The following is a 13,273-nucleotide window of genomic DNA, read 5'->3' on the forward strand; positions in this document are numbered from 1 at the left end:
CTAGACATGGAGCCATTGATCACTACCCGTTGAGCCCAACAATCTAGCCAGCTTTCTATCCACCTTATAGTCCATTCATCCAGCCCATACTTCTTTAACTTGCTGGCAAAAATGCTGTGGGAGACTGTGTCAGAAGCTTTGGTAAGTTAAGGAACAACATGTCCACTGCTTTCCCTTCATCCACAGAGCCAGTTATCTCGTCATAGAAGACAATTAGATTAGTCAGACATGACTTGCCCTTGGTGAATCCATGCTGACTGTTCCTGATCACTTTCCTCTCCTATAAATGCTTCAGAATTGATTCCTTGAGGACCTGCTCCCTGATTTTTCCAGGGACTGAGGTGAGGCTGACTGGCCTGTAGTTCCCAGGATCCTCCTCCTTCCCTTTTTTAAAGATGGGCACTACAATGTTTCAGAACATTCTGCCATGTAGTTTCTGTATGGTAGGGTTTCTTGTGGAACTAATGTCACCTGTCTTTGGAAAGGCTTGATGGATTCACTTCCTTCGTGATGAGGAGGAGGCTGAGCTTGTGATTAAAACAGTGGACTGGGACTTAGGAGATCTGAGTTCACTTCCCTGTTCTGCTCCAACCTTCTTGTACACACATGACAATACAGTTCCTTCCCTGCAACTCTCTTCTGATGTGTCTGAGCCTTTCCTAGCAAGCTTTTGTGTTCCAGCATATGCAGCCTTTGTCTTTGTCATAAACATACAGCTAAGGGTAGCATAAAATCCCTCCTTTACCTGTAAGGGGTCAAGAAGCTCAAATAACCTGGTTGGCACCTGACCAAAAGGACCAATAAGGGAAGAAGATCCTTTCAAATCTGTGGGGAGAGGTTTTGTTTGTGTGGTCTTTTGTCATTCTCTCTTGGACAGAGAGGGACCAGGGTAGGAAAAACCATCTCCTAAAACTCTACCTGAAATAAGCATCTAGATTACAAAGATTGTAAGTAAAGAAAGGAAATGCATTAGATTATCTTTTGGTTTGGTTTGTGAATTTTCCCTATGTTAAGAGGGAGGTTTATTCCTGGTTTGTTTGTTTTTTGTAACTTTGAAGTTTTGCCTAGAGGGGAATCCTCTGTGTTTTTAAATCTTATTACCTGTAAAATTACCTTCCATCCTGATTTTACAGAGGTGCGTCTTTTACTTTATTCTTCATAATAAAGTTCTGTTTTTAAGAATCTGATTGTTTTAGTGTCCTAAAAACCCAAGGGTCTGATCTGTGCTCACCTTGTTTAGCTGTTTGGTTGTATATTATTCTTAAGCCTCCCCAGGAAAGGGGGTGAAGGGCTTGGGGGGATATTTTGGGAAAACAGGAACTCCAAGTGGTCCTTTTCCTGAATCTTTGTCTAACCCACTTGGTGGTGGCAATGATACCATCCAAGGACAAGGAAGAATTTGTGCCTTGAGGAAGTTTTTAACCTCAGATGGTAGAATTAAGCTTAGGGGATCTTTCATGTGGCTCCCCACATCTGTACCCCAGAGATCAGAGTGGGGAGGGAACCCTGACAGTCTTATTCAGGGGTGTTTTCAATAATGGCATTCCACCTACAAGTGGGATTTGACCAGCTGCGGGATTTGATCATGGCTGTTGTGGGTGCTCCCATGCAGCGAGCCAGAGCAAGGTTTATGCATGACTTATGTCCACAGAAACCATACCTAAGCCTAACTGTACCTAAGCCCTCTGCAAAGGAGTAAAGTTCTTCTTGAGTTGCCCTATCTTTGTCCTATAATGAGTAACCATCTCCATCAATATCCTTTGACTATTTCACTGCATTTCTCCTTAAAAACAATTGCAGTTATCTTTCCAAAAGTGGCATGGGCTTTAATGCTTGGCTCACGTGTTGTTTTGAGTGATTTATTGAACTGAATTATTACTTTATTGATTACATTGTGGTTGCATCCAAAATGCGCTCGGTGCTTTGCAAACCCTGAGCAAAACACACTATGCTTCCTAAAGGACCTCCCTCTAGCCATTTTCCTGCCTCCGTTTCATAGCTTACCCCTGCCAGAAGCAAGGCTGTATCTGTCTACAGAGGAAATGAGTGTGTGCCTAGCCAATCTTCTACAGCTAGCCTTTAAAATGGCCAAATGACAACATGCATCAATTGTTTCTTCTCCGTGGGCTTGATTCTGTTCTCCTTCCTGTGATGTAAATCAGGACTAATTCTGTTGAAACCAGAGTGCAGCACGGCTTTGAAGATCAAAATCAGGCCCTGTAGCTCGAGTTCAGCTGGACACTATTGAGAAGACCTACGTGAATAATTTGTAAACATAGTCCTCAAAGAACGTATTTGAATATCCTGGAATTTTTTAAAATGTTATTTCCCCCCATCACGCTAATTCCACTCCACTCACAAATATGGCAGGGTCAGAATTCCCTCTTGCATTCAAATGAACGTTCATTTATAATTTCTGGGCTCTTTGTCCAACTCTGTCAAAGTAAAACAAAACAAGAACCCCTGCCATCCCAGCTCTACCTTTTAAAAGTTTGTCACTCATGTGGATGATAGCATCTGCTACATGAGGAATTCAAAAGAGATTTAAAAGTGGTTTCTCTCTTCCCTTTTTCTCAGGGACAACGGACCAAACTAGTTTTGATTCCTCCTTTGCATGCACATACAGAATGCTGCTCTGGCTAAATTTCCAGCTCTGCAGGGAGATTACCTAAATACACCAATTAACCAAGAGTTTTTTATTTATTTTTAATGTAAGGAACCATTTCTACTGGGTTTTCCCAGAACTTGTATATTGTGCTAACAAACCTAGATCTGGGGCCTAAATTGCTAGTTGTTTATAAGTCTGTTTCTCACAGTCTCCTGATTATTAAATGTTCCCCAAATTTATATAGGGTCCTTTAATGTCCATCCAAACCTCACTAGTAGGAACACATTCTCCTCCCTGTATCTAAGGCTTGGTCTACACATAACAATTATGTTGGCATAGCTGAATTGGTCCGGGGGTGAAAAATCCATACCTTTGAGTGACACAGCTATGCTGACTTAGCTGCATCTATTCTGGGGGTTATGTCACTGGAAGAATGCTTCTGTCAGTGTAGCTACCGTCATTCAGGGAGGTGGTGTTCCTACCCGGATGGATAAACCCCTTCCATCTCTGTAGGCTGTGTCTACACTATGGGGTTATGCCGGCCTAGCTACGGTACTGTAGCTGTGCTCATAAAGTCTCCGTTGTGTAGACAAGCCCATAGCCAATGTCGCTCAGGGAGTTGATGTTCCTGGACTGATAGAAAAGCATCTTCTGTTGGTGTAGGCTGCATCGACACTCCGGGGCTATGCTGGGGCTATGCTGGTATAGGCTCTGTAGTGTAGACAGGGGACTGCCTCCCTCCTGGTGTGACCTGCTGCAGTTGATCAGTGGAAGCGCTAAGGATGGATCCCCCTCGTTTATAACTCTGAATGGGCTGGTGGCAGGAGGGCGTCTAGATTTGAAACTCTCCCTTCTTCTTGATTTGCCAGTGCCCAGAATTGTTAACATTCCAGGTGTGCTACTGAAGCATTTGTGGAAGTGAATCTTTACTGTTGTTTGTTACAGTGTATGTGGCAATAGCCTCAATCAGACTTTGGGGGTTCCATGGGGTAAGTACTGTACCTGGGTGTAGGAAAATGTACCTGCCCGTTCGCAGAGGACTTGCAGTCTTGGTTCATGACCAGATGTAGCAGGTGGATGAAAGATTAACTTGGGAGAAGGGGGATGAGGTGATTATATCTTCGTGTAATAATAGTAGTCTCAGTTTGCCATCTGCTGGCGATGTTCGGTAAGCATAGAGAAACAGGCATTGCTCTGGTATTTAAAGGAGACTGAGGTGATAGTCCTGGGAGAGGGGGCAGGGTGGTTTGTGTAGGGTCTTGTGGTGAGAGATGGAGTTGGGATATGGGGCAATTCTGTTTATTCTGTGGCATGGTGATTTTTCCAAGGAGTTTGCTGGAATGACCTGGATGGGTGGGTCATAAATACTCAATGTGGAAGTTAATGATCCCCTCTGTGGTGACTTTCAGCAGAGGGTACCCTGGCAATAAGTACTGTGGGCACAAGATTTGTGATTAATAACGAATCCCTGGGAGCAGCGTTTGCTGCACAGTAAGGTTTGAGGCGCTACAACAATGTAATTAATTAGCTGACAGAAATAAGCAGGCCCTTCTTTTTGCAATTTTTAAATGATCGGTTTATAATTACCGAGCAAGCATTTGAAATGCTTTTTAAGATCTAAATAAGAAATGCAGCTGTCATCTGCGTTTAATGGCTGGTTTGATGGTCAGGATTGGCTTTCATTTTAACTGCCCTGAGCTAGGGTCTGGATCCACAGCGTGACTCAGGCATTGCAATGCTCAGTGGCACAACACCTCCTCTTTAGGCACCTACAAATTCACTGGAACAGCAACGGGATCCAACCCCCCCGAGTTAGGTAAGTAGGTTCCCTCTCCAAGGCATGGGGAGAGACAGGTGCCCACAGAGCCAGCACACTAGGTGTGGTGCTGCCTAAGCTAGCCAATGGGAGATGCCGATGAGAGGCAGGTGTGGTAAGCCCCGCCCCTCTCTCGGAGATAGGTGCCAAGTCTGGGCTGCAGGGAGGCACTTAGCTCTGTTAGCAATCCAGGAACAGAAACCCTCTCCTGGGGCCAGGCAGCTTGGGTGGCCATTCTCGCAAGAGGAGGAAGTGGGGAGGAATGGCTCCCTTTACAACTTTTGAGCATTCACCCAGAATGTGGGAGACCCAGCGGGAGAGAGGAATTGAACAGGGGTCTCCTGCCTCTCAGGAGCATGCCCTAACCAGAAGGCTATAGGATAGTGTGATGGGGGTTTCCCTCAGTCTCTCCTGTTTTAAAGCTGTTCCACTTTAGATAAATAATTTAAATAGTCAATGGAGCAAGGGACTGGTCCCTGGGTCTCCCCCGCCCCATGGATGCCCTAGCCACCAGGCTATACAATTCTTTCCCTCCCCACCCCCGGCCCAATCAAAATTCCATTAAAAGTCTGTTTTGTTTTTTGGAAAAGTTCCTGACCAGCTGCAGTACTAGACAGCCATGCTCTACTTGTGTGCTAGGTATCCAAGCAGAGTATCCAAGCACCCCATCTGTAATATAGATATTATCACAGCACCCCGGTGAGGGAGGGCAGTGCTATCTGCCTGTTGTATAGATGGAGAATGGAGTCCTAGAGAGAGTTGCCCAAGGTCACGCAGGAAGCGTGTGGCAGAACAGAGGCTCGAACGCTGGTTACCTACATCCCAGGTTACCACCTGACCACTGGTTCCATCCTTTCTCCCTACTCCTGGCCCATAGAGCCCGTAACTTGTCACCTGAGGCTGGCTCTGCCTCATTCTTTACAGCTGGGTTTAGAGGCATCCTCTCTCATTGTTACAGTGAAAACTCTGAATCCCCCTTGAACTCTTGGGGAGAAATTCACCCCATGCACAGTGGCAGCACAAAGCCTACACTCCTATTACATCCCCTGGAAGCCCTCTATCAATACTGCACCACGGCGGATGGTCACACACAGCCGAGAGCAGTGGGAGGTTTGCAGACTCCAACGAAAGCAGGGAGAGGTGATGGTTTGAGGGGCAGGGACTAGGTAGGCAAGCAACTCAGAGCAGTGAGCATTGAAATTCACTCTGTGCACTGGGTCAATATGGGGCCTGTACATCACTGCCATCGGCTCCAGCGCTGCAGAAAACTGCCCCGGGGCCTGGCTGCATTTCATTGCACTGCATTGCTGTACGGTCCACTCTGATGAAAGGCTCCATTTCAGGGTGCTTCATATTAGGAGTTTTACTTCCTATGGAGAGGTTTCCAGGCTGATCTCTAGGTGAGGGATTTTTCCATTCTGGGCACTTTCTTGAATCAAAGGCAACTTTCTTAATAGTGCTTTTCATACAGCATGGTAGCTCTCCTGCCCTGAGTGTGGAATTCACCCCCGCAAAGAGAGCTGGTGCTAGCTTTGACCTGGACAACAGCCCTAAGGTGACAACTAACTTTTGTAGGGCTTCCAAAAACAATTGATGAAAACCCTGACGAATCATTTTGTCTGTATAAGTGCAAAGGAGTAGCCTTCTAAACCAATTGGTCTCTGAATGATTCCCTGTGTAAATAATCTGACACCCTCTTCTGAAGCACTGCAGCCTAGAGCGAGTGTGGTAGGCATGTATATTAATAGGGGACAGGGTTTTTCCGCCCAGGAGACACACTTCTTCCACCAGCTTGTACCTGTTGCTTTAATTGGACCAAGTTCATCACCTTAATCCCCCAAGACCAGAGGTGCACCTGGGTTCTGTTGCTGCTGTGAAATAGAAACTGAAAAGCCCTCCAGTGGCCCTGTTTAGTACTGCTACCCCAGGGTGTGTCTGCCTGGGAGGAATAACTCCTGCCTGTAAACCTTGGCAGGCCAGGGTGAGTGTACAGAGCAGACGGGGAGGAGGAACTGGTGATGTAGACCAGCACCGCATGGGGCTAGGCAGTGGTTCTCAAGCTTCCTTGCACTGCAACCCCCTTCTGACAACAAAAATTACTACATGATCCTAGGAAGGGGGACCGAAGCCAGAGCCCGCCCAAGCAAAGCCCGAGCCCCGCTGCCGCGGGTGGGCAGGCCAAAGTCGAAGCCCCAGGGCTTCGCCCCGGGCAGGGGCCTGTAACCTGAACCCTGCTGCCCAGCATTGAAGACCTTGGGCTTCAGCTTCGACCAGGTGGTGGGGCTCGGGCTTCGGCCCCAGCAAGTCTAACACCAGCCCTGGCAACCCCATTACAACAGGGTTGTGACCCACTTTGGGCTCCTGACCCATAGTTTAAGAACTGCTGGGCTACAGGAACTGCAAAGCCAAGGTCCCATGGCCATGGGTCATTGAGAGCTTTAAAGCAGAGCTCCCCACTGGTGGGCCATAGGCCACACCTGTTTCTGAGTCCCCCCTGGGAGTCCATTCACTAGGACCCGAGCACGTCGGGCTGAGCCCCCAACTGTGTGTGTGTGTGCCGGGGTTCAGCTCGGACCCAACTAACCAGGTGCTGGTGCCCCCAGACAATGGGAACATCATCTTCAAAGGTTCAACCAGGCAAGATAAACACTAGCCCACAGCAGAGGCCACACGCCAAGGCACCTACCAGCGAGTAAGAGTTGAGGCCCAAACCCCCTTGGCCCGCAGCTCTCGGAGCCGTGACATTCAGACTGTTTGCAATGGTGTTCGGGGCACTGGCTGTCGCTTGTCAGTGGAGTCCAGGGCGGCAGCCCTGTGTAATGGTCACCGTGAAATGTGCGGGCAGGGGCAGGGCACAGGGGCTTGTTCTGGGGGACGGGTGTAAGGGGCGATCCTGGCTGACTGTCCCATCCAGCCCCTGGGCACTTTCTGGGGAAACGCCCCGGGCTGGAGAAATCTGACAGCTAGAGGCTCCTTTTGCATTAACCAGCAACTCTCCGAAGCGGCCCTGTCCCATCGCCAGTGAGGCGCCCTCCTGCCTTCCCTCCCCCCTGCCCCGCGTGCCCCAAGTCCCCAGCCAGGGGCCCATGTGCAATGGGGGCTTCACACCTCCGGGGGCAGGAGCAATTCAGCGCTGGGCAACTCCCCAGCGCGCTGCTCGGCCAGCCCGTGGCGCCTGTCCCGCCCTGCGCCCCACTCGCCCCGTCCCATCCCGCGCCCCCCGTCCAGCCCTGCGCCCCCCGTCCCGTCCTGTGCCCCCCCCCCGCCTTGCGCCCCCCCTGTCCCGTCCGACCTCACTTCCCCTGGAGTCTCCGCTCCCTCGGTCTAACCCCCCGCGCCTTCTCCTGCCGCCGGGCCGGGCCCGGGGCGTTATCTCCGCCCGGGGCTGGTCCCGGGGTGCTCCGCCGCCGGGGAGCCGGAGTCTCTGCTCCCGGCGGGGTGGGATCGGCAGCCCGGGCCTGGGAGCGGTTGTTCCCCCCCAGTGGCGCTCCCGGCAGGGGGCAGGGCCCATGGGCTCCGGGGCTTGACGTGCTTCCCAGAGCCCGGCCCCTCCCCTGAAAAGTCCCAACAAGTCACGCTGGAGCGATTCCGAGGGCTCGGAGCGGCGGCGGCTGCTGGGGGCGCGCAGCCCTCGCCGCTCTCCGCCCCGGCTCCGTGCGCCCGGCTCCCCGCGCCCCCGGGGCTGCGAGCGGCTGGTGGCGGGTCGCGGTTCCCCGCACCGCAGGGAGGCGCCGCGGCCCGGGGACGCCCATGAAGATTCCGGGGCTTCTCCTGAAGAAAGGCTCGCACATGCTGCAGTGTCTCTGCGGAAGGCGCCTGAGATCCAGCAACAGCCCAGGTGGGGATTTCCCTTCCCTGGGGGGCTAGAGTCCCTGCCCCCCGCCTCCCCGAGCCCTCCTCTCTGCTAGCCCGGCCCGGGGAGGGGGTGCGCCAGCCCCTTCCTTACCGGACTTTCCCCCCTTGCGTCTGGAAGGCAGCGCTCTGCAGCCGGCCGCGCACAGCGACCCCGCCTAGCCCGGCTCCCGGGCGCTCCCCCTGTGCGCCCTGCGGGCGGGATGGGGGTGCCACCCGGGCGCTCCCCCTGTGCGCCCTGCGGGCGGGATGGGGGTGCCACTCGGGCGCTCCCCCTGTGCGCCCTGCGGGCGGGATGGGGGTGCCACTCGGGCTGCGTCTCAGCGGCTGGTGGCTGGTTGGGAGCACAGGGGACACCGAACAGGTGGCTGGCAAAGTGTCTTCTGCCGAAGAGCTGGAGAGTGGCTTTTCCAACTCCTTCTCCGAGCCAGCCCCGCTTTACTGTGCAAGGGGATCCGCGCCCGTGGGGGAGCTCTGTCCTTGGTGCTGACAGGTGCACTGCCCCAGAACCTCGCTTGGCCCAAGCCCTGATCCGAAGACCCCATCGGGTCAATCTTTTGTCTAGGGCCTGGGGAATCTACGGTTAAAGCTTCATGAGCTTAGTTTGTCCAGGTGCCCCGAGAGGAAGATGTTGTTTAAGGTAAAATAACCAAACTGCCCACTTTGATTTTGTTGTGGATTTAGTGTGCGTGGTGAAGAGTCTTTGAACAAAGTGAGAACTATTCCAAAGGTGTTGTGGTTAATCAGGCGTGGGTTTTTTGGGGGTGTGTGTGTGTGTGAGAGAGGTTTTTTTAAAATCAATGGTAAACTCTTTCTCCCCCGCCCCTGTGGTTGACTTTCTTGCATTCCGAAAACCTACTATTCTGCTCTTTCTATGAAGCAGTTGGATCAAAATAAAATGAACAGATTTTCTCTCTTTCCATAAAAATCAGGATTGTATTTTTAAATAAATATTTCTGGTGTCCCGGGGTCTGTTAACAGCTCTATGTTGTACCTTTTAAACCAGAGCCACTTTTTTGTCTCAAAAACGTGTGTGACTTCTCCTAACACTCTTGGTGGCAGGTCTGTGGGTCAAAAGACAATACACCCCAAACAAGTCACTTTTTTATTCATTACAATGCAGACTTTTCTGGAAGGCATTTTTCAAATACATCTCCTAAAGCAAAAGCTGGTTATTAAAATCTTTATTTGAAATGTAATAGTGGCACATATTTCAGCTGAAATCTGGATAACATTGTATCTGTCACACAAACACTGTTTCTGACCCTGTAGTGGCCATATATATATTTTTATGCTCTGAACTTTTATATGGAGGGGGACATGTTTTCTAGGGGTTGAAGCAAGAAACTGAGACCACAAAGCAAGAATGTGCTTAAGCCCATGCTTAAAGTTAAGCATGTGCCTATGTGTTTGCCTGAATAGGGGGCCGAGTATCAGAACCTGTTGTGGTTTTTCTCAGGCTCTGCATTATCTTTTCCTGGGGTTTTGGGGAAGTCACTTAACCACTCTGTGCCTCAGTTTGCCAGCTGTAAAATGTGAGGAGGATAAGAAGACCTGCCATATCTCAGGGGGTTGTAAGACTTAATCTTTCTAAAGCACCATGAACAAAAGGCCTAAAAGTGCAAAGCAGAATTTTATTAGTTATGGGCATCTCTCAAAGGCTACTGCTTTAGACTTGGTTGGGTCCGTGTTCCCATACCAACATTTACCTAACCGGAGGATCGCCGTAATAGTTAGGCAGTAGACATTCAGAAGGGGGCTTTTTTTGTTATACCCAGAAGGACAGGTGCCATTTGTTGGCCTAGTAACAGGTGACTTGTTTTCTTATGTGAGAGCTCAACCTCTCGGGAGAGAAATTATTCACACCTCCCACAGAAATACTGCTCATTTTCCCATTGAAACAGTCCTGTACTGGGGAACAGTTTGTTGCTGAGGTCAGTTTAAGTTCCCTTTTGGCCCAAACAACAAGAGAGCTTGTTAATTGCCAGAGCCACTTATTTATGCCTGGTCACTCCCAACTTGAGTCAGTAAGTGTAATTGGTTCATAACAATAGGACAGGCACAGGGAGTCACATAGAGGACTGGACTGGGAACTCCAGAGGCTATTCTTACCTTTAGTCAGGAGAAAACTCCAATACATGTCATTATCAGCTATGCTGGGGCAATCGTCGCTGGATTTGAAACACCAGGCCTGGTTCTCACCTGAGTGGTACACAAAGCTAGAGTTTCCTTCATAGTCCTAATAAACAACGACTTCATGTCATTCAGAAAGTCAGGACAGCACAGGGAATAATAATGCCTGGGTGTAAATAGTCCGATCTCGCTGTAATATATCTGGGTTATAACAGCACAAAGCATTTATAACATAAAAACGACCATGCTGGGTCAGACCAAAGGTCCACCGAGCCCAGTATCCTGTGTTCCAACAATGGCCAATGCCAGGTGCTTCAGAGGGGATGAACAGAGCAGGGAATCACCAAGTGATTTGGGGGGAGGGGGTAGATAATCAGCTGAACACAAGCTCCAGGTGTGATGTTGTGGCTAAAAGAGCTCATGCCATCCTGGGAGGCATCAACAGGGGAAGCTTGAGTAGGAGTAGAGAGGTTATTTTACCTTTGTATTTGGCTCTGTGCAACCACGGCTGGAATGCGGTGTCCAGTTCTGGTGTCCAAAATTCAAGAAAGATGTTGATAAAGTGGAAGAGGTTCAGAGAATGGTTATAAAGGATTGGAAAACGTGATTTATAGTGATGGACGCAAAGAGCTCAACCTATTTAGTTTAGCAAAGAAAAAGTGAAGGGGTGAATTGATTATAGTCTAGAAGTATCTGCATAGGGAACAAATAAGAACATAAGAGCGGCCAGGCTGGGTCAGACCAAAGGTCCAGCTAGCCCAGTATCCTGTCTTCCAACAGTGGCCAATGCCCAGTGCCTCAGAGGGAATGAACAGAACTGAATCATCAAGTGATCCATCCCCTGTCACCCATTCCCAGCTCCTGGCAAAATATTTAGTAATGGGTTCTGGAATATAGCAGAAAAAGGTCTAACGTGATCCAATGGCTGGAAGTGGATGCTAGACCAACTGAGACTGGAAATAAGGGGTACATTTTTAATAGTGAGGGCAATTAACCACTGGAACAATTTGCCTGGGGTTGTGGTGGGTTCTCTCCCCCACCCCGATCATTTTAAAATCAAGACTGGATGTTTTTCTAAAAAAATACACTCTTAAGAATTATTTTGGGGCAGTTCTGTGGCCTGTGTTGTACAGGAGGTCAGGCTAGATGATCATTATGATCCCTGCTGACCTCTGACTCTGAGTCTATTGACCATCATGAGGCATTTTTGTGGCCTGACATAGGGCGAGAGGCAGCTAATAAAAGTGACAGTAATCTCCAGATTCTGGCACAACCCTGCCATGTAGCTCAGTGGTGTTAAAACGTATACTGCGTGTAAAACGTCTCATGTCTGTTTCCACTGGCTATCTAAATTATTGGAATTTCTTCCTCATTGCTGTTGGTTGGACTCCTTGCATTATTTGAAAACACACAGTTAAACTAAGCACTGCCATCCCTAGAGAGTAGCCACCCAAGGCCACCCTCAGCTGTCTGCTAGATCTCCTTGAGCCCATGCTTTGGAAGAGCTATGACCTGGCAGCCTTGCTTCCCCAGCAGCCTGCTGTGTTTTGATACCTGCCTGGCAGGCAGGATACCACTGGAACTTGGTCAAATCGAACCATCTACGTGAAACATTTCAATTGTAATGAAACAGCAAATTCAGATGAAAAAAAATGTTTAGTCTGAATTTTTCTGACCAGCTTGAATCGAGGTTGTAGATATCTTGTTCTTTGAAGGAATAATTGTACCTGTCTCTTTCTATAGAACTTTCCATCTGTAGTTCTCATGGGGTTTGCCAGGGAAAATAATCCCCAACCTAGATGACGGAGAAGTGAAGGGACCTTGTCCTGTTGTTGTTTTCTAAATGCCACGTGCACCTGTGCTGGGGTATAAGTGACAGGGCTTCTTGGAAAACGTTGACCAAAACTTCTCACTTACGATGTAATGAAAAATGTCTCCTGCCTTCTGAGCAGCTCTGATTCACAATCAGATCTACACAAAATGCTGTGGTCAGATTTTGTTTATCCTGACTTTGAAAAATAACCCAGGTTCGGGCCAGCTGTATGCTGCATAATTCTTCTGGCGTAGCTCTGCCAGGCTGGGATGAGAAGAGGTATGATGCCTGATCAACAAGCTGTGCTGGCAGAAGGCCCTTGGGGAGACACAGCTACACCAGCAAAACTTCACTTTGACCGGTATCCCTGACACCACTTCTGGGGGTGTGGTTTTACTATATTGGTAGAGTCTGGCTTTGCTGGTAGAGCTGTGTCCACACTAGAGCAGTATATTGGTGTTCCTATACTAGTGAAGTGCTCCTAGGGTTGATATAGCCTCATAAGTGTATATATAAAATCGGCAATTTTAAAATATGTTTGACAGGGAACCGGCTCTTAAAAAACCCCCTCTTATCACTTGTTTTCTTATTTAACTATGGAGGTGACCAATTTAAATGCGGTGCATAGATTTGCTGGTTCATGGCCACTGGATGGCAGTGGGTTGATTTTGTTTTTTCTGGAGTTAGGCATCGATTCAGCAAAGCACTTACTTACTTATGAAAGCTTACGCTCAAATAAATTTGTTAGTCTCTAAGATGCCACAAGTCCTCCTTTTCTTTTTGTGGATACAGACTAACACGGCTGCTACCCTGAAACCTCTCTTAACCATGTGAGTAATCCCATTTAAAGTTACGCACATTCCTAAATACTTTTCTGAATCTTGGATTTAGAGAATCCTGAAACCCTGTCTATTGTCTCTAGCCCACTGAAACGTGTGACCCCTTTCCCTACAAAAACTGAAGATTTTCTTGTATGCTGGTCAAACAGTCAGTTCAAGACACTGAACCTACAAAACCAGATGGCACAAGCATCATGAAAAGTCCAGTGGGC

The 13,273-nt window shown here is 49.0% G+C and overlaps 1 protein-coding gene across 2 annotated transcripts in view; it reads left to right on the top strand.

The window, feature by feature from the left end:
- The window catches only part of FGF12 (fibroblast growth factor 12), a 276,273-nt gene that overhangs the window by 97,968 nt on the left and 165,032 nt on the right, over nt 1-13,273 (top strand). The window contains exon 1 of one of the 2 annotated variants that reach the window (XM_037909406.2): nt 8,160-8,262. The exons of the other annotated variant lie outside the window; for it this stretch is intronic. Within the exon in view, the coding sequence (XP_037765334.1) occupies nt 8,175-8,262 (88 nt within the window). The 5' untranslated portion in view covers nt 8,160-8,174. Of the gene's footprint in view, nt 1-8,159; nt 8,263-13,273 lie in introns of those variants that run through there. 2 annotated transcript variants of the gene reach the window in all.

This window comes from Chelonia mydas, chromosome 9 (genome assembly GCF_015237465.2).
Source record: "Chelonia mydas isolate rCheMyd1 chromosome 9, rCheMyd1.pri.v2, whole genome shotgun sequence".
NCBI lineage: Eukaryota > Metazoa > Chordata > Testudines > Cheloniidae > Chelonia > Chelonia mydas.